Raw genomic sequence first — 24150 nt, 5'->3', positions numbered from 1 at the left:
GGAACTGAGTTTGACACCCCTGCTTTATAGCATGTAAATAAGTGCATAACAAAAGTCAACATACTTAAAATATATGATTAAATGTGTAAAGATTTTTAAAGTTATTTTAAATTTGAATATACTACAAATATATATTTATATATTAATAATTGAGGGGTGCACAAGAATCAAAAACATTAAACGAGATTAATTCCCACTTAATCTTAAAATATTTTCACTTATTTGGAATGAATTTTCAAAGACAACAAACTCAACATTTACCATGAGATTAATAAAACGATAATGAACATTAAGATGTGATTGCACTTGACTAACATACAAGTTTGTTAGAACACACACACACACACAATTATATTTATACAGAGAGACTGAAGTTACTTGGTAAAAGACCACGATGTCGTTTATATAGCAAACATGGACTTTTACCATGGTAACATCAACCTAAAATATGTTAACATGGCAGGTAAGGATAGCTGACCACGTTAATCCTCAAATAATTTATTTATTTTAAAGTAAATAAATTACTTTATAGTCTACTAATAACCAGAAATCGCAGTTCTGTCTCACTAACTCAATCCCTGCGTCCCAATGTGCATACTATCCATCCTAAATTCTATGCGATAATAGTAATTTTCAGTCCTATTTAGGGCAGATAGGATGGATAGTATGCTCATTGGGACGCAGGGTCTGTCTCTCTATGGCTCTGGGTAGGCCTAATATCAGATCTGAATTTGTTCTTTAAAAACTGTTTGACAGGGTAAATGTTATGGATTAATTTAAATATTTATCTTACTTTGTTTGTGAGGGGAAAAAATGTTGATGACCATATATTTTTCCAATCAGAGTTCGTCAAAGAGGCCATTACAATTTAATTTACACACAGTATAGAAAATCTGTCTCATTTCAAAGGCAGCGCCCTCTGGCGGTCGCATTTATATATTTGTGTACACTGTCACATTTTTATCATCCCTGCTGAAAAAAACAATAGAACCCTGCCCAAAACACAATAGAAAATGTAATGGTTTTAATGGGTAATGGGAATTGTATTGGTTTTAATGGAAACTATAATGGTGTCTGCTGGTATGTGATGGATTCTATTGGTGGGATGTTAAATCCTATTGGAAAAATGCCCAAAACACACTACAAAAAGGAATTTTGTAATGGTTTTACTGGAAAAAGCTAATGGTTTATAGGCTAATGGTATTTTATTGGAAACCATTAGAATCTCTGTGATGGTTTCTATTGGGCTTCTATTGTTTTGTTTTTTAGCAGGGATCTTTTTCCTTGTCATTGACTTTATACTTGATATCCCCCATGTTCTAAACCACTATACCCTCATACCATACACTATTTTTTATTTGTTATTTTTTGGTTAGTATCAGTCACAAAAATGCAGTACAACAACATGTATGAAATAGAGCACATTTTCTTGAACAGATCCTTCCTGTCTAACAGACAATCTGATTATTATTTACAAGACATAATTCAAAATTTTGAATATTTTATCCCAGCTCATCTCGTTTTTAAAGGTAGGGAGGAAGATACCTACTGTATACCAACTACCTTCATTTTGATTCATTGTTTCTTTACAAACTTCTGTAAAGACCTGCAAAGAAAGAATCAAACCGCATAGCTGTTTTGTTCATCATAGAGTACCTTTTATTAATTTCTGCATAACTACATTTTACATTATTAGTTATGATCATTGTCATAAATAAACAGGTACCAGTCATAGAACATTTTACTTTTTGTCATATTCAAGAAAAGCACAAGGAATTCAAATTCACAAAGACGATTCTAAATATCTGAAACACTTAAATATAGAAGCTTTATAGTTTTAGACAGTTGCACAATAATCAAATCCTTTGCTTTAACTAGTAGTGCAACATTTCTTTTTCCATATGTCAATTATAATATATGTCATGTATATGTAGGAAAAATATGAATAGGAAGAACAATAGGATGACTGTGATTATAAACAGATTAAGTAGATTGTAATATTCTCTATATTTGTATTCCTTCAACTGCAGAGTCTCACACATATATCATCTTGGTGAGATTACAGTGTGGCTGATCTGGGGTCAGTGCTGCTATATAATCTCCACTTTGATTAAGGTAATAATGAATACAAGAATGCTGAAGGAAACTTTCCATCCACTGGCTCGGATTCCTAGAAAAATAAAAACGACAATAACAAACGTTTAAAAACTGAATCAGATAATCTGTGAAGTTTTCAAGTTTTTTTTTTTTTAAATTGGTTTATTTTTTAAACACATACCTGGAGCGCCTGCAGTGACTTTGACAGTCGCAGCTTTAGTTGTCACAGTGGTACTAGTAGACGGGGCAGCAGCTGTTGTGTCTGCTGTTGCTTTTCCTCCAGTCAGAGAGAGATTGAGTTTATCCAGCTCTGACTGTAACTGCAGCGAGATCCAGCTCCGCACGGCAGTTTGGTTTTGAAATGTTTCTAGATCCTGCAAATTGTTACCAAGAAGACCCACTACATCTGATATGGTGAGGTTCTGTAATATATAACAAGTGGACGTTTTGTTATCAAGTCAAATATGAACATTAAACAGTGCATCTACGGTGAAGACATAAACGAATAAAACAAAATGTTTTTCTTTGCTCACCGAGATCACGTTTGTATCCAGATTTATGAAAGTGGACAGGCTCATGCTGACACTGTATGATGACAGATTCCTAATGTAGCCTAGATCTGCACCTCCTACAAACAAACACGAATACAAATACCTGATGGGAACTAATTATCTGTCAATCTGTGTGCAAACCAAAGCTGTAAATGCATGTGTATGTGTCAAGGTTCAAAGATCAACATTCAATGGGCTTGAAATGACATTTGAAAGGCGTTCTTACCCAGATAGGTTTCAATGAGCTGGAAGGCTGACAGGATGGCACTTTGACCGCTTGCAGGGGACATGGGAAATGCTTTGTTGGCGATGGTGAAGAGTACCTTCTTTTTCTCAGATGAACATTTTGACACATCCAAAGCATCGGACTCCCTGTTAATAGAGCGAAATCTGGTGATTAAGCATTTAAATGGCATGCAAATATGTAAAACTATGTACTGTCAAAAAAAAAAAAAAAAAAAATATATATATATATATATATATATATATATATATATATATATATACACACACACACACACACACACTACTTTTCAAAAGTTTGAGGTCAGTGAAAAAGTTAATACTTCAATTCATCAAGGTGGCATTAAACTGATCAAAGTAACAGCAAAGGTATTTATAATGTTACAAAATATTTCTATTTCAAATAAATGCTGTTCTTTTGAACTGTCTATTAATCAAAGAATCTTGAGAAATATCATGGCTTCCACCAAAACTTTACTGTGTTTTAACATTGATAATAAGAAATGTTTCTTGAGCAGCAAATAAGTGTTTTCTGAAGGATCATGTGACACTGAAGACAGGAGTAACGGGAAATGTTCTTTACCGCATACTCTCAGGCAGTATTGTTGACAACACGGTGGCGTTAAGAGAGCAGAGATTTGGTCCTTTCACAAGACTGAGCCCAGTGGCAGTCAGACTGTTGCTGGCGCTTAGGTATCTGGTAATGATTAGTTCGCTCTGAAAGATAAATGAATATATTAACGCAAAACCAAATATTTTGCATCTGTAAAATAAGAAAGATTCATTATGTCTAAATCTGCACCTGTGCAGAGGACCAGTCGCCATCATTGGCGTTCATGAGCGCTGCCAGTGTGTCGGATTTAGTGATGTTCCATTTACTAATATCCTCCACTGTTGCGTTCCTGGACACGGACTTGAGCACCTGGACCTGATCATCTGAAAGCCCATTTGGCAGTATCTGATGGACAAGAGCAACACCTTGACATTAAAACTGTCCTGAATGTCCTGGATGATTTAATCAGATTTTAATACATGTCATATTACCTCTCTGAGTTTGTCCAAAATGATTCTCTGAAAGGTGCTATCCTCAATTTTTTCACAGAGGCTAGCGAGGTTGTCCCTCACTACGGTTGAACTCAGACAGTGGCCAAACTGCACATCATCAAATCCAAAGGGGAAGGCATCATCGCTGATGGTAACACTAGTGATGTTGCCCTTGGTACAGTCACTCGCTTGGAACAAAAGTGAATACAGGATTTAGGAAATTTTGTGGCTACAAGTTACTCTATCCACCTTAATTTTAACATAAGAGCAGTTGCAGCCAATTGCATGAGTTTCTTTCTTCTGCTGAACACAAAAAATATATATACTGTATATTTTGAAGAATTCTGGGTAACAAATATTTTCTGGTCCTCATTAACTTTACTAGTATTTTTTCCATACCATGGAAGTGAATGGGGACCATAAACTGTTAGCTTACCAACAGTCTACAAAATATCTTATTTTGTGTTCAGCAGAAGAAAGAAAATCATATAGGTTTGGAACAACTTGAGGGTGAGTAAATGATGAAAATGATCTAATTGTAAAAACAAATATAAAGATAGCATACCTGCCCTCTTGGCTCTTGTTGGTTTTATAATGATTGCTTTAAACAGCTTTTTCAGTTGTGGCTTCGGTGTGTTTCGTCCACGCACACGTTTTAAGAAGCTTTTCAAGAACTTGGCTAAGTCACTCTGTTTAAAACAACACAGACATTTAAAATATCACAGGGTTAGGTAAAGACATTGTCACACTGAAAAATTTACTTCAACACAATATTCACTCATAAATTGCTAGTAAATTTGGCAAAAAACGACAAAGAAATGCAAATAGCACACTGAATCAAGCATGAAAATGTAAAGAAGTCAGACTGACATAGCATTGTCTTGTAAAACATACTCCAAAAATAATAACAATAATATTTTTACAGTGTAGCTCAACTGTGTATAATGTCCTCATGTAATGTACCTCTATGAATGATCGCCAAAAGTCTTGTGAGAGGTACAAAGGCAGAATGTCCAGATCATCAAGTGTTTTCTGATTCCACTTTTCTTTTGGTCTAAACAGCACAATCATATTCTTCCATTACCAGACAATCATAACCAGTGCACTTTTTTAAATAATTGCACAGAATCAGGACCGAAAATAACAGTCCCTGGATAATAAGTTGACTCAGAATTGTTTAATATCAAGATAACTTGCCCATATTTTGAAGTTCCCTTCATAAGAAGTTCTTGCATGGCTAACATTTGCGAATCGGAGAGATCTGTGCAGTTCTTCAAGTACTCGAGGATTTCTGGGTCTGAGTTTTTGATGACGTCACCGCTCACAGCACATGTCAAGCTGCCCAGCACTGTCAGATCCTTTTTCTTGATGCTTGTTCTATTAATGCCCTGAAGTGAACAATAAAATTATGTACAGTTTTAACACACCAAGCAACACACGATCAACCATCAGCCAAATTCTGCTGTCATTGAGGACCTATCGGCCAAGTTCTTGCAGTGCTCTGCACTAGGTTTTTTTTGGCAGAATGACCATGTTGGATTGGTGGCGGAGCCCGTCAGTGAGAGAGATCACTCTGATTGACTGTTGAGCTTAGTGAACCAGTGAACCAAGCAGTCAACAAAGTCATGAGGCTTTGTTAATGGTTTGTATATCCGCAGCTCTTCCAGTTTCCCTTTTTGAATAATAAACACAGACTACTGCCACCTGCAGGTATGGATAGTTACTTCCACTCACGCAGATGCAGAACATATGTGCTAGTTGGTGGCTTACTCCAGTCTTTGCTGTGTGTCCAAATACAATTTGTGGCCTTTCGTCACCACTAGTTATTTGATATCAGTTTGGTGTGTCTGAGCCTTAAACGATCTATCTACTTACCAAGCAATCTATAGCATTACTCAACAAAATGTCCCTTCTTCCGCTCAGTGTGCTTGAAAAGACTGAGAGATCTGCTGCTCCGACTTGCGTAAAATATGCTTTGCAGAGGGTTTTGTTGATTGTTTCATAACTGAAGAGGACAATAGACAAAATATTTGACAACTTCTGCAAACAATACATTTTTTTAAAGGAATAGATCACTGACAAATTTCTGAGCATGGTTAAAAAAAAGACAGTAAGCACTTACTTGAAGTACAGCAACATATCTGAATGATAGTTTTCAAAATCAAAAGGTGATTCCTTTCTAATAAGGTTGTACATGCAAGTCAGCTAGGAAAACAATTAGACACAATGCATATTCATTGTACATGTTCTGACTTTAAGCTCAACTGATCAAATTTGTGAATATCGTTCTTGTCAGTGCTCACCTGAGTCTCGCTCAGCACCACCTTAGGTCTGTCTGATCTCCTTCGACAGGCTTTGATCAGGCCTTTGACTTTGGTTTGGGTGAATTTCTGCACTCGTGAGCATGTAAATCCTTGCAAAACTTCCACCGACAGGCTGAAGACAAAAACAAAATCAAAAATGTAAAAATTTTGCTTTCAGTGCATATCCATAAGGTATTTTTATACTAACCGTTAAAAAGCAAAAATACTTACTCATCAGCTTGATCAAAAGCATTTGCCACAGAATCAAAGAAAAGGACTGCCTATAGAGAATTTCAGATTTAAAAAAATGCCATAAGCAGAAAAATTATGCACTGTACATCGAAAAACTATACTCTTAAAAATAAAGGTTCTTTATTGGCATCGATGGTTCCATGAAAAATCTTTAACATCCATGGAATGTTTGCATTGCACAAAAGGTTCTTTTTATATAGGAAAAAGCTTCTTAAGGTTATTAAAATGTTAATTTAAGGTTATTTTATGAAAGGTTCATCGGAAAACCAAAAATGGATCTTCTGTGTTATCACTGCGAAAACTGTATATTTGTAGTTTGCTATAGTACCTGTTCAGGTTTCCACTTTTTTGTGTTAAACTCTTGCAGAACTGTTGTATCTATATCGGTGGTAATCTCCAGGAACTTTCTTGGAATTTGAACGGCCAAGTCACTGGGAATGCTTGTCATTAAGACAGATGGTGTCGATCCCAATTTCATTATCTAGAGATAAAAAAAGACATTTAAATGCTCAACTTATATCATTTGTATTTGAAATATCTCTAAGCGTTATTCACCTACCTGGCTCACAAAGGTCTTCTGAACAATCTCTGGGGCAGCCAGTATGCTTTTTACAAATTCTGTGTTTTGAATTGTTAAAAGAATTTGTATCGGCTGAATCTTTGCCAGTACTGTTGAAGGGATCCCGCCAATCAGCGATCCAAGACTCAGCAACTTGCTGGAACTGTCGACCTGTCAGAAAGTCAAAAAAGTCATTCCTTTTTTAGAATTTAATGGTCTACTGAAGAGGTTATTTTGAAAAACAATGCACTTAAAAGCATCTTAATATCAAGAATTTTAACATACACTAGAGGGAAATGTCCTCCATTGGTGACTTAAATTTTACCTTAAAATCTCCACTGAGAAGCACTCCTATGATTGCCTTGGCTTGTCCGAGGGACCATCCAGACGTACTGCCCAGTGTTGAGAGACTACTGATAAGAACCGATGGAGGTGCTAAGTTTATTTGTGTAATTGTTAGGCCAACAACTTGGCTTCCCAAGTTGGTAATAGTACCAGCATCTATGGTCTTGATGTTTCTCGCGAGAGCAGAAGATATCTGAAGACGAGTATAAGGAATATCAGTCAGTAACATCACGATTACACAAAGAAATAACTTGAATTTAGGCTTTAATGGAATATTTACCGCAGGATCCACATCGGAGCAAGATGTCTTGAAGTTTCCAAGAATAACATTAGTTTCACTCTCATTTAGTTTAGTGAAGGTCGATACTGGGGCATCGCACTGCAAAACCGAAGGCAAGCTAGAGGAGCACAGAGAACACAGTAAACAAACTGAACTCAGAGAACACGCTGAGATTTTGATCTGGTTTCTGTTCTAACTTACTCAAAAAGATTAAAGTTGGGGTTTTTTAGAAAGATGAGTTCAGTGTAGCGGCTGATGACTTTCTTCGGAAGTGCCTTTTGATTGAACAGCTTTATGTTATCAGGGTTCACAGCGAAGATTTGCATCTGCAAACAACAAAATCAGACAGGAATTAACAATATGCATTCATCTGCTTTCACCAATATTTAACGTCACACAAAGCATGGTATGATAATGCAAGTATTGACAGTCTAAATGAGCAAGTGGATATAGTTCATACCGTGCTCTCAGGGCCGAAGGAGTAGAGATCGTCCAGAGTCAATAAAGTTATAAATACGCCAATGTTATTGACAAACCATGCAGTTGAATTCAGTCTTGCGTCAGAGGCGTTGTAGCATTTTGCTTCAGTGTCTAAAGTGCAATAAAATCATATTAAAATGTTCTGTTCTATCTATCTATCTGTAATATGACTATAAACCAGAGTAGTAGCCTGTATGTATCAGAACAGTGAACAGAACTAGATGTTGCACTAGAATATTGTACAAACATATTTACAATCAATTACTTGAATTCAAGTCATTTATTGCATTCTTAAGCAAAGAATAAGAATGCTTCTGAAGAAAAAAGAAGACTATTTCACCTGTTTTCAGATATGTCTTGATGGTGTTGTACACATCCTGAGTGGTAATCTGAGAACCAGTAAAGGTGAAATCTCTGCCTAAAACAACGACCCTAGAAGAAAAGAGAAAGCATTTGAAAAGTTACAAAAGACTTTGCATTCATACCTCTGAACCAACAAATTCCACCACAGCCATTTACACTCACATTTTCTTGTATGATTGGCAAGATGCGCTCAGTGTGACGTTTGACCCTATTAGATCTTTGTTCAGGAACTTCAAGTAGAGCTTCAGTCTACGGTTAAACCACAAATCAGCCTCTGTCTCATTGTCACTTGTCAACGCCAGAGGCCAGACACAGGGAAGGATGACGCTTTTAACATTATCTGGAACATCTTCCTGTAAAAGAAGAAAAAATGGTGAATTTAAATATTGTTTTAAGTTTCTCTACATAAATGTCCTTTTAACATTTTACTATTTATTTTAAAACTCACGGTTTCCAAGAACTCAGGGGTTTTAGCAAAGCTGTTAAAGATGGCACAGATTTGTGAATCGTTGTTCACCACTTCTGGCTGTCTCAAGTAGCTTCCTAGCTCAGAAGGAGCTATAGAGTTTACAATCTGAAATACATGAGTCAAACATCAGTTTACATCTACATTGAGCACTGAGCATCAGAACTGTAGAGATGATATGCAGTGTACCTCAGATTTCCGAGTTGGTGGTATCAGAGAGAGGAAGGTGTTCACATTTGGAAGCGGCCCAAAGCCGTACAGGCTTTCGTTTAGGAACATGATAAAGCTGTTATTTCTGTAGCACCTCAGAGACTGTGGCCCTGCAAGAACAAAAAAAAAAGATCTTACTATGACTACTTACAAAATGATTTCTCATGTTTATTTCTGTTTATGATCCGTTTTATTATACAGCCACCACACAGGGGTGGTGGATTTAAAATATATATATATACCGGTATATATATATATATATTATGTGATGTTTATATCAGTGACATGAACAAATACCTTTGATGGATTGAAGGATGTTACGGTATATTGCATTTGTGGTGTTTATGGATAATGAAGGTTGAGCAACATCTAAAAGCCCCAGACTGTAAATTGAAATTAAACAATGTATAATGTCTACACTCATAAAAAAATTGAATCATACATTGCAAATGTAGCTTTATTGCTCTTAAAATCCATCGTTCTTACGCTGTTTGAGTGATATTGCAGTCCCTTGTGTTGAGGATGGTGAAAAACGGAGACACAAGGCTTTCTGAAAGGTTGGCTAACAGAGGTTTTAGTCTACGCTGGATCCAGACTTCAACTTCTTGATTAGTGATGCTTGGATTAGACAGGCTGGCTCTGTCAAATATCTGTTTAATCAGTGCTGCTCTTACATCTTGTGTGAGCAGGATGTCCTGAACAGGAGAAAATGATATCATTGGACGATTAGCACTGTTTTCTGGATCTTTTAGGTAAAGTTATTTTAGCATAAATGTTTGGTTAGCACCTGCACTTTTGGGGAAAAGAGGTCAAAGAAAGCAGGAAGCTGGCAATCTTTAACATGCTGCATGACATTGATGACGCTTTGAGGATCAGTTAGTGCACCAGGAGTTACAGAAAACTCAAATAGTTGTCTTAAACTCAGAAGAGGTAGAACATCCACCTAAAACGACAAACAAAACGACTGTCACAGTGTTTTTCACCATAAGGAATTCTGCATAAATTGCATCATTTAGCACTCACCGCTATGAAGTTTTTGTTCAGTGCCACAAGGTCCTTTAGGGAAGCTGACTGAACGAATGGCCCAAAGGTTCTGTTGACCCACTGCACACTGCCGGCAGTGTCTTTAAGGCACCCGGGATCTGGGAGAGCAACAAGAACATTTCCATTGTGATTCATTATGTTAGTTCAATGTGAACCTTTCGGGTGTTTTTCCTCATCCATAAAAGGAGACAAAATAAGTACTTGATCTTTAAATGGGCCAAGACCCAATATTTGTGGAGATGACTTTTAAGTTGAATTTAAAGCAGTAAAGAGAATAAAAAAATATTCAAAACCAACCACCAATGTCATTGCGATAGAGGAAGGCTTTCATGAAGTTTGTGTAGATCAGGTCAGCCTGTGTTTGAGTGCCATTGGGTTGCAGTGGATTGCAAATGTCTTGTCCATCTCGTAGAGGTGAGTTCACAAAAGCAGTAGTTCTGAAAGATAACAAACCATATTTACTTTTTTATTTTAGTGCCTGCAAAATTACATTGTCACTTCGAGTAAGTCAGACCAACTGACATAGTGCGGTAACTTTCACAGGTGAAGTTTTTGGTGCTGAGGCAGGACAGGAGTCTTTGAGATACTGATGGTAAGAAGGGTTTTAGTCGCCCCTGGAACCATGACTGAATGAAGACAGGATCTTTCAGTCTCTGGGGACTTAAGCGACTGATCCGGACGTCATCAATCACATCCAGCACATCGGACAAAGACACATTGCTGACACTGGGAGCCTGGAAGTAAACATATTTACAGCATATATCACTTTAGAAATGTGTTAAATAAAATTAAAAAAATAAATAAATAAAATTAAATCAAGCTTCATACCTTGTTGGAAAATTTCAGCAGTGCATCATCAAGGTTTGTGCTGGTTTTGGTGAAGAAAAGCTTCCAGGTTTCTTTTGTCACATTGCTGGACAGTTTGCAAGCTAACAGGTCAGCCACTTGTTGAGAGTTTAACTGTGACAGCTGATGACACAAAAGAGCTTTTATCAAAACTGAAACAATGAATAAGAAACAATAATGAGGCAGAGGCTAAAAGAGCAAAGCGTTCTTCTTCTGTGTAACATTACCGCTGGGAGACAGGCGAACTGCAACACAGTGAAGTTACAAAGTCCTGCTGTGTTTGGAGCCGCTCCGCTCAAGAACTGATCCACAGCAGAGCTGCAAACCAGAAGAACATGAAGCATTTATTACAGACCATCGTGAGCTCAGTGTTAAACTTGTTTGAGTGCAGACAGAACAGCTCACCTGTTGACACTTGCACAGAGGACAGTCTCTGAGAAGGACAAAACAAAGACTTTGAGTTTTAGCAACATCAATGACATCTCAAATCAAGTCAAGCATGATCAGTCACTCACCATTTACAGGAGTTGTTGTGCACTGCAGGAGTGAGAAGAAACATTATATTACATTTTTTTGTTTGTTGAACCATAAAATCAGACACTGAACATGAACATGGTCTATTGTTCATCATTACTTACTTGGCTCGTTCTCTCAATGCACTCTAGAGGGAAATAAAACACAGTTCACACTTTAATTCTATCAGGATTTTGCATTCAATTATTCTGATGTGATCGTGTATTAAGGAGCAAAGTGTTATTGCTCAGCTGTGTCTCACCATCAGGAGGAATCATCATCACCGAGTCTCTGATCGCCAGCAGGGCTTCAGACTGGTTCGGAGCGACTGATGATAATGTCTTATCCATCCTGTCAAAACTGATTCAGAGAAAAAAACACATCCGATGTGATCTTATGCTACACTAACACCTCCAGATCAATATTTGTTGTGCTTATTAAAAGTGACTTACATGACTCTGTAGTTTTCACATCTGAAGTTCGCCTGCAGGACAAAAGAGAGATCATGATATTGTTGTACAGGATCAATTTCGTTGATGCGTTATTTGAGAACAGTTTGGTCAATCAAACAGCTTTTAATATCTTTAAGCTGGCACAGTATCACAGTGAGCCGATTTTGGTAAAAATTGGACCAAAAGTCTAGGAGGAGTTTGAAAAAGTAGGTTTTTAAGGAAATTCAAAATGGCACACAAGCATGTTTGACAAACTATGGCAGAATTGGTATGATTGTTCTCGCTTTAAAAATCCATCAAGATCAGTTCATTAAAATAGACTAAATTAATCAAAAGATATTAGGATTTTTACATTTTCTTCAACAATTTTGAGTAGACGGTGGTGTTTTTTCAGTACTTTCAAGGCATGGTGCTGATGACACATTCTGAGTTTGGTAATGATACACTAATGCATTTGTAAATTATAGCATTTTACTACCAAATTCAAAATCGCCAATGCCCAAAATGGCCGACATGGGAAAATCGGATACCATTCAACACAGTATGAAGTACCAAATCTAGTAAGACCAGTTTTATGATTTTTAGGCAAACCGTTCAGAAGTTATAAGCCAAAATAGCCATTTTTTTCATATCTCCTGACCAGTAGGAGGCACTGTGACAAAACTGTGCAGGTAGCCTCAGGTCATGTTTGTGATAATATTTACCAAGTTTGGTCTGAATCCACTAAAGGGCTGCAGAGATACAGCCTCACACCCAATTAAAGATGTGTTTCGTCAAATTTGCTTGTGCGTTATTCGAGAATGCAGTTTTCGAATAACGCCAGATAATACGTATAATAGTTTTCGAATGGTAGGGATTATTAAAAAAACCTTTAATAACTTTTTGCTTAAGCCATGGAATGAAAGTAAAAATTATTTTATTTTTAGCCCTTATGGTTCAAACAATATTAGCGCAAACGTAAATGCTGCTTTGGACAGTTGGAGGCACTAGAGAACTAGAGTTAGAGACTTAAAATTTTCGGGGCTTAATGTTGGCACTGTTCTCTACTGGTGTGCCAAATTTCACTACGTTTTGCAATACAGTTCTATGGGCAGCCTTCAGAGCTCGGCCCCTAATAATAATAATACAAATTTAGCAATTTTATTTCAGACAATTGAAAAAGAACCTTTAAAAACAGAATAATAAAAGAATAATAAAAATACTGTTAGATGTATTTCACAGATTATGTGTAAAGCTGTATTAATCACCTTTCTGGCCTGTGTCTGAAGAGCGGGGAGGAAGTTGTTTAGTTTGTCTCTGTTGGAGGCTTGAAGAAGGAAGTCAAAGACTTTAGTGAGGATGTTTCCTCTGTCTTCTGGTCTAGCAGGAGGACTGAACACCAGTTCACCCAGTTGCCCCATTGTGAGAACAGAAACAGCATCCACCTGCAAATGACATGAAACTTCATTCACAAAGCTTTTACATATGTGTCTTTAGACAGTCTTTAATATTCAGTAACTGACTTACAGCTGAAAAATTGCGGCTGAGACTGGAGAAATCTTGAAGCTGTGCCAACGGAGAGAAACTGCCAAAGTTTTGCAGGATGAAGTCCACACTGTTGTTAAATGGCAATGTGCAGTCGACACCTGAATTAAAATAATGAAATACTGTGTTCATTACTGATCATCAGAGGAGGTCATTTTAATAGAGTCCTGTAAAGTATTCTGTCAGATTCAAGAAACATACATTACGCATTTAAATGGTATTTACTAATTAAAGATTCTTGCAGATGTTCAAACAACATCAGTATTTTAAAAAAAACTTTGTTAATTCAAAGTGTGTTAAATTAAATGATAACGTCTACCTGTGTTTTGATGTCGTGACAGGAATGAACGAATGAAGTCATTGAGGACAAATCTCTGTGTCGCACTGTTCATCAGTCCAGAATTATTATTTAGCTCCACATAGCTGTAGCAAAAAAACAGTTAGAGATGTGAAGGGGCAATGATGTGAACTTTCAATTTGAAATATTAAAGATATATTATAGTAAATCATCGTATAATTTAATTAACTGATTTTTCAAAAACACTGATTTACTCATGACCAAAACAAGTGAGTGTTTTTATGAAGGAATCATTGAATCATTTACTCAACTGATTTTCTAAAAAACAATAATTCGTTAAGGAAAGAAAGACCAACTGTGTGTCACCATGTAAGTACAATATAAGATAAACTCACATAGTGCGGTAACTTTCACAGGTGAAGTTTTTGGTGCTGAGGCAGGACAGGAGTCTTTGAGATACTGATGGTAAGAAGGGTTTTAGTCGCCCCTGGAACCATGACTGAATGAAGACAGGATCTTTCAGTCTCTGGGGACTTAAGCGACTGATCCGGACGTCATCAATCACATCCAGCACATCGGACAAAGACACATTGCTGACACTGGGAGCCTGGAAGTAAACATATTTACAGCATATATCACTTTAGAAATGTGTTAAATAAAATTAAAAAAATAAATAAATAAAATTAAATCAAGCTTCATACCTTGTTGGAAAATTTCAGCAGTGCATCATCAAGGTTTGTGCTGGTTTTGGTGAAGAAAAGCTTCCAGGTTTCTTTTGTCACATTGCTGGACAGTTTGCAAGCTAACAGGTCAGCCACTTGTTGAGAGTTTAACTGTGACAGCTGATGACACAAAAGAGCTTTTATCAAAACTGAAACAATGAATAAGAAACAATAATGAGGCAGAGGCTAAAAGAGCAAAGCGTTCTTCTTCTGTGTAACATTACCGCTGGGAGACAGGCGAACTGCAACACAGTGAAGTTACAAAGTCCTGCTGTGTTTGGAGCCGCTCCGCTCAAGAACTGATCCACAGCAGAGCTGCAAACCAGAAGAACATGAAGCATTTATTACAGACCATCGTGAGCTCAGTGTTAAACTTGTTTGAGTGCAGACAGAACAGCTCACCTGTTGACACTTGCACAGAGGACAGTCTCTGAGAAGGACAAAACAAAGACTTTGAGTTTTAGCAACATCAATGACATCTCAAATCAAGTCAAGCATGATCAGTCACTCACCATTTACAGGAGTTGTTGTGCACTGCAGGAGTGAGAAGAAACATTATATTACATTTTTTTGTTTGTTGAACCATAAAATCAGACACTGAACATGAACATGGTCTATTGTTCATCATTACTTACTTGGCTCGTTCTCTCAATGCACTCTAGAGGGAAATAAAACACAGTTCACACTTTAATTCTATCAGGATTTTGCATTCAATTATTCTGATGTGATCGTGTATTAAGGAGCAAAGTGTTATTGCTCAGCTGTGTCTCACCATCAGGAGGAATCATCATCACCGAGTCTCTGATCGTCAGCAGGGCTTCAGACTGGTTCGGAGCGACTGATGATAATGTCTTATCCATCCTGTCAAAACTGATTCAGAGAAAAAAACACATCCGATGTGATCTTATGCTACACTAACACCTCCAGATCAATATTTGTTGTGCTTATTAAAAGTGACTTACATGACTCTGTAGTTTTCACATCTGAAGTTCGCCTGCAGGACAAAAGAGAGATCATGATATTGTTGTACAGGATCAATTTCGTTGATGCGTTATTTGAGAACAGTTTGGTCAATCAAACAGCTTTTAATATCTTTAAGCTGGCACAGTATCACAGTGAGCCGATTTTGGTAAAAATTGGACCAAAAGTCTAGGAGGAGTTTGAAAAAGTAGGTTTTTAAGGAAATTCAAAATGGCACACAAGCATGTTTGACAAACTATGGCAGAATTGGTATGATTGTTCTCGCTTTAAAAATCCATCAAGATCAGTTCATTAAAATAGACTAAATTAATCAAAAGATATTAGGATTTTTACATTTTTCATTTTCTGTTTTTTCAGTACTTTCAGGGCATGGTGCTGATGACACATTCCGAGTTTGGTAATGATACACTAATGCATTTGTAAATTATAGCATTTTACTACCAAATTCAAAATCGCCAATGCCCAAAATGGCCGACGTGGGAAAATCGGATACCATTCAACACAGTATGAAGTACCAAATCTAGTAAGACCAGTTTTATGATTTTTGGGCAAACCGTTCAGAAGTTATAAGCCAAAATAGCCATTTTTTTCATATCTCCTGACCAGTAGGAGGCACTGTGACAAAACTGTGCAGGTAGCCTCAGGTCATGTTTGTGATAATATTTACCAAGTTTGGTCTGAATCCACTAAAGGGCTGCAGAGATACAGCCTCACACCCAATTAAAGATGTGTTTCGTCAAATTTGCTTGTGCGTTATTCGAGAATGCAGTTTTCGAATAACGTTTTCGTATAATACGTATAATAGTTTTCGAATGGTAGGGATTATTAAAAAAACCTTTAATAACTTTTTGCTTAAGCCATGGATTCAAAGTAAAAATTATTTTATTTTTAGCCCTTATGGTTCAAACAATATTAGCGCAAACGTAAATGCTGCTTTGGACAGTTGGAGGCACTAGAGAACTAGAGTTAGAGACTTAAAATTTTCGGGGCTTAATGTTGGCACTGTTCTCTACTGGTGTGCCAAATTTCACTACGTTTTGCAATACAGTTCTATGGGCAGCCTTCAGAGCTCGGCCCCTAATAATAATAATACAAATTTAGCAATTTTATTTCAGACAATTGAAAAAAGAACCTTTAAAAACAGAATAATAAAAAGAATAATAAAAATACTGTTAGATGTATTTCACAGATTATGTGTAAAGCTGTATTAATCACCTTTCTGGCCTGTGTCTGAAGAGCGGGGAGGAAGTTGTTTAGTTTGTCTCTGTTGGAGGCTTGAAGAAGGAAGTCAAAGACTTTAGTGAGGATGTTTCCTCTGTCTTCTGGTCTAGCAGGAGGACTGAACACCAGTTCACCCAGTTGCCCCATTGTGAGAACAGAAACAGCATCCACCTGCAAATGACATGAAACTTCATTCACAAAGCTTTTACATATGTGTCTTTAGACAGTCTTTAATATTCAGTAACTGACTTACAGCTGAAAAATTGCGGCTGAGACTGGAGAAATCTTGAAGCTGTGCCAACGGAGAGAAACTGCCAAAGTTTTGCAGGATGAAGTCCACACTGTTGTTAAATGGCAATGTGCAGTCGACACCTGAATTAAAATAATGAAATACTGTGTTCATTACTGATCATCAGAGGAGGTCATTTTAATAGAGTCCTGTAAAGTATTCTGTCAGATTCAAGAAACATACATTACGCATTTAAATGGTATTTACTAATTAAAGATTCTTGCAGATGTTCAAACAACATCAGTATTTTTTAAAAAACTTTGTTAATTCAAAGTGTGTTAAATTAAATGATAACGTCTACCTGTGTTTTGATGTTGTGACAGGAATGAACGAATGAAGTCATTGAGGACAAATCTCTGTGTCGCACTGTTCATCAGTCCAGAATTATTATTTAGCTCCACATAGCTGTAGCAAAAAAACATTGCATTACTATCTTGTTTGTAATAGGTCGATGGAAAGCAGCTGTATGTAAGTTGTTTTTTGTTCATTAATATGTGCTTAATTAATACTAATAAATGGCTAATATTCTAGTAATATGCATGCTAACAAGCAACTAAGAGACCCTAAAATAAAGTGTTACCATAATTTCTATTATTATTAGTAGTAGTAGTAGTAGTATTTATGTATTGTTTGTTTGTTAATTGTTATTCTTTTCGCTACACACAACCAGGAAATGGGTGTTAACTCAGGCGCAAACTAATGGGTTTGTGATAATCAGATAACAAACAGCTATCATATGTCAGCTGAAGGGAACATGATGAACGTACAGTGCCCTGTAGGCCTGACAGCTGAAGGCACGTGTGTTGATGCAGGACAGGAATTCACGTGGAATTTCAGGTAGCAGGGGCTTCATCTTGATTTGGAACCAGAAACTCATGAAGTCAGGATCCTCGAGATTTCCAGATGTGAAGCTTTCTGCTGGCAGTTCTGCAAACAACGTACTGAGGTTGCTTTGAGATGAGTTTGTCACCTGAAACCCCAAAAATGCCTCGTCAAAAAAGGCAGTCCTTTGAATGTAGCACAAAAAAATATATATTTTCTTTTTTATTATTACCGCTCTAGACTGCTCCATCTGCAGTGATCTGGAGAGTTCAGTAATCAGAAGTTTCAGGTCTTCCTCAGTGAATCTCAGATTTGATTGTGCGACACAATTAATTGTTTTTGCCAGATTCTCTTCAATCTGTGATGTCTGCACCAGAAGATAGTACTATTAGTTTAGGAAATGGCTATCTAGGCTGTAAATCAGTTTGAGACATCTTGTACTAGGCATTCCAGTTTTTGCACAAAAGAACAAAAAGCACATTGGACAGTAGTTTTATTTTTCACACTCTTTAGATGTGTGACATGCCAGAAGGCTTGTTGGACCTGATCAGTTAATCACGTGCGAAATTGAAAGATAGAAGTTTGTGAAAGACAGACTCACATGACAGGAACTGTTATTGCTGGTGACTTTACAATTGTCGATGGGTTCTGTGATTTCAGGTTCTGCAGGACTGAACAAAGTATAAAGAGCACAGCATTAGTTAAAACGCATCAGATATGAGGTACATAATATGTTTCTAATTGCAGTTCATATGTCCAGTTATCTCAATGGCAGTCCTTAACATACACTGCAAACAACTTAATCAGTCATTTTGTCTTGTTTATTAGTAAATGATGGTCTTGTTGTTGTTTTTTTTTCTTTTTTCAAACATGTAATAATAATACTCACAGTAAAATACATTTACTTAGGAAAAATGGGGGACAATTGTAAGTATAATAAATAGGAGGACAATGAATTGAACCAAAACAATGTTCTTCTGCAAGATACGTCGTTTTTTATTTTATTTTTATTTTTTTTTACCAACTACAGGGCCAAATTTAGCTTTAATTCCAAATTCTCTGAAAACTTTTGTCTTTATATATTGCATTTATTTATTTATTTATTTATTTTTTATTAGAAAACAGGACAAAAACACTGTTAAATAGAACTTTTGAGACTAATCCTGTGTAGCCTTTCAAAGAGATCCAAATTCTCTGCAATCTTCCTCTTGTATGTTCTTAGAGCTCTAATTTGGTTTATAATGCAGGTAGAAACTCTACTCACAAAACAGAGTCGAATGCTGTGTAATTTGATAAAATCTGGTTAGCTTGCAGAGATTTCTTCATCACAGGAAGAACCACAAAATGTAACCAATCACTGAAGTTGCTGATGCTGAAATTATTTATTGAGATTTGGTTGTCAAAGTTCATGGCCCAGTTCACCAGATGCTGTATCGTTTCGTTTCTGATATTGCTGACAGTCTGAAAAAGAAGATATAGGTTTACACATATTAGGGCTCTCAGTTAAAAAGGTTAATTAATGACGCTCATGGTACAAGATGCTGAAAAACAAAAAGAGGCATTATGTGGAAATAAAATAAACAGTATCTTGACTTAAAACCATATATTTTGTAATGCCTATTCAATGTTTTCATGTGCCACAATACTATAATGTCTTTGAATTATTCATTTGGGAGTCTTTATATAAGCAAATACTGATATATGCAAAACAAATATTTTGAGTTAAGTTAGAAGAAGAAGAAGAAATCAACATTCCTAAACAGGCATATTAAAAATTGTTTATGGAAAACGTACCGTCTGAGAAATGTTCATGCATGCTCTGATGAATATTCCCAATGGTCTCAAAGAAACCAGGAAATCGCTGAGATTCTGCACAGAAATGTGAAAAGAATTAGAATCATTGGCCTGATTAATAAGCACCAGTCCAGCTACATCATCATCATCATCATTGTCATCAAGTACACAACACTCATATCACTCAGATTAAGTCCATTTGAACTGACATTGGCCGTGTAAAGCGGCATGTTAGTGAGCGGCGGCAGCACACTCTGGAAGATCTGAGTGATGACACTGAGGTTTAGTTTAGCAGATTCTTCCATCCGAAAGATCAGCTCAGCTTTCTGCTCTGGGGTGAGCTTATCTAGGACAAGCAGCTGAAAAGAAGCACAAAGATTCAAATAAATCAACAGTAATGCTATAATTTATTTCTACCATGAAACTGCCCGGTTTAATTCACTTACCCCATCAAACTTTGGATTCAGAGCTATGAAATCTCTTAGACTTGCGCTAGCAGAGAATGTTTGGAAGTTCAGCTGAAGCCATTCCCCAGCGCTGCTTGTACTGTTGACACAGCCAGCTTTAAAACAAAAACTCAACATTAGCTAATCAAGAAGTCGTTTTAACATCGCAAATATTAATGGACAAAACCAGTTACCATCAGCTGTATTTCTCGCCAGAAAAGGTTTTATGAAGTTCTGATACACCATCCTTTGCCTCGCAGGACCAATCTGCAAGCTTAGATCCTTCACTCTGTAAAAAGCATGTGAATTAAGTTGATCTTCTCTGACAACAAATAACTAGAGAGAATAACAGCATGATTTATGCATGGTAGTAATACACACAGTTCTTGGAAGCTCATGCAGGTGAGGTTGCTTTGACTCAGACAGGAGAGCGTGTCTCTGGACAGCGATGACAGGTGCGGACTGAGCTTCACTTGGAACCAGAGCCTCGCAAAATCCACATCTTTCAGTGAACCCACTATTGGGCCTTTCGTCCTGACTTGATTGATATAGTTCACGACATGACTGACGTCAAGTCTAGATCTCTAAGGAGGATTAAAAAGGCATTGAGTAGATGACTTCCTTGTAAAAAATGATTAGTTTTAACGCGTTTGAAATATGTTGATGTTCTGTACCAGCAATGAGTACAAATCAAAGGCAGCGTCTGTAAATGCTTTGATATTTGTGAGATTTCCCTGTGATGAGTCTGAAAGCTGTTTCCAGGAGCAGGTGGTAGTGTTGCTGAATGTTGACTGTGAGAACTGAAATAGGAATGAGGGAAAAAAAAGCAAATTATATTATCAACGTTCCACAAATAAAAGTGAAAAATAATATTGCCCACATCACATATATTAATAATAAACACTTACTGAGGTGCATGTGGAACCATTATTGGAAACTGTGCCTGTAAAAAGCAAAGAAATTAAAAAATTTGAACAAAAGGCATACACCTGTATGAGCAATCAGACTGAAATATTAAAATTGTGACAAAAGCATTCCGAAACGCACCATTTTGAAACTCCACCAGACACTTTAAAGAAACAGAAAATAAATAAATCCATACAACTTTTCATTGTTAATAGTAAATGATTCATCACTATTAAAATACTACTACTAATAATAAACAAATATTATTTTGATTTAGCAAATCTAGGAAAATTATTGAATAAAGGTCAACTCGACTTGACTGAATACATTTAACAAGCAGCATCCACAAAATAATTTTGTGCAGAAAGTGTTCAATACCTGGCCACTTATCACTGTGATGACACCTATAAAAGAGAAGAGAGTAAGTGTGACTCATGAAAAGTGTCTCTTTTAAAATCTATAATATAAATAAATAAATGATGTATAACAGTAAAAAAACTGCTTTACTTACTTAAAACAAACAGCGCGGAAAACTGAGTGCGCGCCATTTTCACACTGCCACCACTGATCCTAACAAGACACAGTTGCTCTGCTTTATTATTTTAAACTTACTGCATGAAAAATTATGATGTATAATTTTAAATACGACATATTTATTAAAATAATTATCCAACTATTCTTATTATAACTATTCTAGTTATAATAAATATTAGATTTATATGTATCTATTCAGACATAAAAGGTGTGCAAGGACATTTACCTGTGGCAGGAGTATCTGCGTGTGTCAGTCAGACAGCTCAGCAGATGCCCTATTAACTGAGGTATCAAAAGGGTGTGGGCCAACTAATGCAAACGTCATTAAATCCAAAACAAGACAAACTACTTCTGGAAAGAGACAAAACAAGCCAGTGGGAATGTGCTATATCACATTCTGTTGCTAACAAAAATGTGTCTGCTGAATTAAGGAAGTCCCTTTTCGACTAACTGAGATACACCAATGATTTTAAAAAACAAATAAAACATTTTCAGAAGAGCCAAGCTTTCTTTTTCGTTTTAGATCAATCTTATGAATTGTCTAAAGTTCATACTGGTAAAACTTGCAGCTTTTAATATGTGCACTTTGCAATAATGTCAAAGGACAAACATTTAGAATGTTTTAAACCATGTTTCAATAGTCTTTTGTAAAGTACTTGATTAGAGTTTTAAACAAAGTGTGTTGATAAATTTATTCATTTTTATAAATGTGTAATTACAAATATATGTCACTACAGAGATGACATTAAAGTCTAATTCACTTTACCATAAATGCTTACCAAACATTTGCTGGTAGCCATTGACTTCCTTGGAAAAAAATATATTGTGGAAGTCAGAAACTATTTGGTTACCAACATTATTTAAAATATCTTCAGAAGAAAGAACTAGAAATTCAGCAGAAGAAAAACAAACAGATTTGGGACAACATGAGATTAGTAAATGATGACAGCTTTCATTTTTGGGTGAATGTATTGAATTTAACATACACAGGTCAATCGCACACATTTACAGGATCTAATAAAACAACTAAACACTGTTTAGTCGCATCAATAAGTAGTTTATAAACCGTGTATAATTACACTAAGTACTCTATTGTATGCTATGTCAGCAGCTTAACTGAGCCTTAACTTCGGACAATGGCATCTGGATGTTGTTCAAAGCGAATAAGGCAGGCACCACTTATTGTACGACCATTGATTAATAAACAGACTTAACCTGTTTAGAATGTCAAACCCACTTTCAGACGCAACCCACCTAAACGTATACAACACTGGAAGTGTTTTAATCCTTTAGAACCCAGTGGAGGAGAAATTATGTGTTGATGTGTTAAATGAAAAATCTGGAACAGGTGTTTCTGTAACATCATCCTGCTCAAGACAAACAGAAAACAAAACTACAAAACAACAGCCGTGCAATAAAGTGGAAACCGAGAACTACTGCAAAAATATATCATAGGCAGAAACTCTTTCATTTACTTAATCTGTGATGGAATCTGTTAAGAAGAGAAACTGAATTCTAATCAAAATCTAATCTGTAAAGCACAGACGTTCCGCATTTTTTAAATAATACACGTGCACTTGTGCGGAAAACTTTTTTCAGACAGTGACAGACAAAATCACAGATTGTAGGTAAAGTCAAATCACACTCATCTTGCAAATCTATGGAATCTCTTCTGCATTGAGTGCAGTGGCTCAGAACAAACAAAAGATCATTTCAGTACACTAAGACACGTATCTAAAACATCTAAACCTGAACATTAACCTTAGGAAAATAATAATAATAATAATAATTTAAAAACTACTTTTAATTTACTAACCAGTTTCTCAGTTAAACTGTGACAACCAATGCATATATAATAATCATCAATGAAGAATTCACTTTTTAGATGCTAATGTATTTCCTTCTGCCTGTTTATGATATTAATGTAGAGAGTCACACAAATATCAGTAAAATGAGAAGTGAATTCTCCTGGTCTGTGACAACCACAGATTCAATTTCATCTAAGTTTGCATGAATTATGACTTTAGGTGATCAAAACCTGTTCATTTTTTGTGGTTGACTTAAGAAGAAACTACCCATCGGCCTCTACGTAAAAGGAGAGAGAGAGAATGCCATCTGGAAGTTCTGATTTGTTTTGGTTAAAAAAAAGGGTATTTCTTAATGTTAACAACTTGCATCAGTAGCGGTGCATATGAGATATGACAAATCTTGCAATCATTCCCCGGTGACAAGCTTTGTGAAAAAGCAATTAATTGTATTGAAAGTGCACTTGTAGTGTCATATCTTAATAGTATATTTCAAAAAGATAATACAATATTAAGTTAACAAAAGGCCACTTGTAATTGTACTGTCATGCACACTTTCATGATTATTTTTAAAATACACTTCAGTACACTTTAAAAGAGTGCACTTTGTAATAGTGATGAAATTTGAAAAAGTTTTAACACATTTTAAATAGTTGTTTTGGCTTTGTTGTACTTTACTTGCAACCATCAATGGAGAATTCACTTTTTAGATGCTAATGTATTTCCATGTACATGCTTATGATATTAATGTGAATCACAC

General features: G+C 36.2%; 1 protein-coding gene across 1 annotated transcript; it reads right to left on the bottom strand.

The window, feature by feature from the left end:
• Positions 1-1634: 1634 nt before the first annotated feature.
• mslna (mesothelin a) lies at positions 1635-21827 on the bottom strand. The gene is made up of 66 exons (XM_058769916.1): positions 21812-21827; positions 21563-21621; positions 21430-21455; positions 21193-21214; positions 21054-21088; positions 20820-20945; positions 20527-20729; positions 20340-20434; positions 20146-20261; positions 19909-20058; positions 19700-19774; positions 19170-19366; positions 18507-18576; positions 18138-18272; positions 17851-18053; positions 17385-17488; positions 17048-17166; positions 16789-16965; positions 15555-15586; positions 15365-15462; positions 15228-15250; positions 15105-15126; positions 14995-15022; positions 14817-14907; positions 14572-14712; positions 14266-14477; positions 13892-13995; positions 13555-13673; positions 13296-13472; positions 12049-12080; positions 11859-11956; positions 11722-11744; positions 11599-11620; positions 11489-11516; positions 11311-11401; positions 11066-11206; positions 10760-10971; positions 10535-10674; positions 10217-10335; positions 9981-10136; positions 9680-9888; positions 9491-9576; positions 9173-9303; positions 8966-9091; positions 8680-8870; positions 8495-8586; positions 8135-8265; positions 7876-8000; positions 7675-7792; positions 7375-7587; positions 7050-7220; positions 6819-6971; positions 6470-6519; positions 6239-6371; positions 6058-6140; positions 5811-5940; positions 5133-5323; positions 4899-4989; positions 4501-4624; positions 3936-4123; positions 3694-3849; positions 3475-3608; positions 2875-3020; positions 2631-2725; positions 2279-2519; positions 1635-2170 (listed from the first exon to the last, which is right to left on the bottom strand). The coding sequence occupies exons 2-66, from the start codon at positions 21597-21599 to the stop codon at positions 2091-2093; spliced, it is 7587 nt and encodes a 2528-aa protein (XP_058625899.1). The 5' UTR covers positions 21600-21621; positions 21812-21827; the 3' UTR covers positions 1635-2090.
• Positions 21828-24150: the final 2323 nt, after the last annotated feature.

This window comes from Onychostoma macrolepis, chromosome 03 (assembly GCF_012432095.1).
Source record: "Onychostoma macrolepis isolate SWU-2019 chromosome 03, ASM1243209v1, whole genome shotgun sequence".
In the NCBI taxonomy this organism is placed as follows: Eukaryota; Metazoa; Chordata; class Actinopteri; order Cypriniformes; family Cyprinidae; genus Onychostoma; species Onychostoma macrolepis.
This window is presented reverse-complemented; position numbering and strand designations above follow the sequence as displayed.

Coding starts and splice junctions, on each gene's coding strand:
- mslna (XM_058769916.1), bottom strand. CDS start 21,599: ATGGCGCGCACTCAGTTTTCCGCGCTGTTTGTTTTAA. Junction 9,577..9,679: donor TGCAATATCACTCAAACAGC/GTAAGAACGATG, acceptor TTCAATTTACAG/TCTGGGGCTTTTAGATGTTG. Junction 3,021..3,474: donor ATACTGCCTGAGAGTATGCG/GTAAAGAACATT, acceptor CTCTATTAACAG/GGAGTCCGATGCTTTGGATG.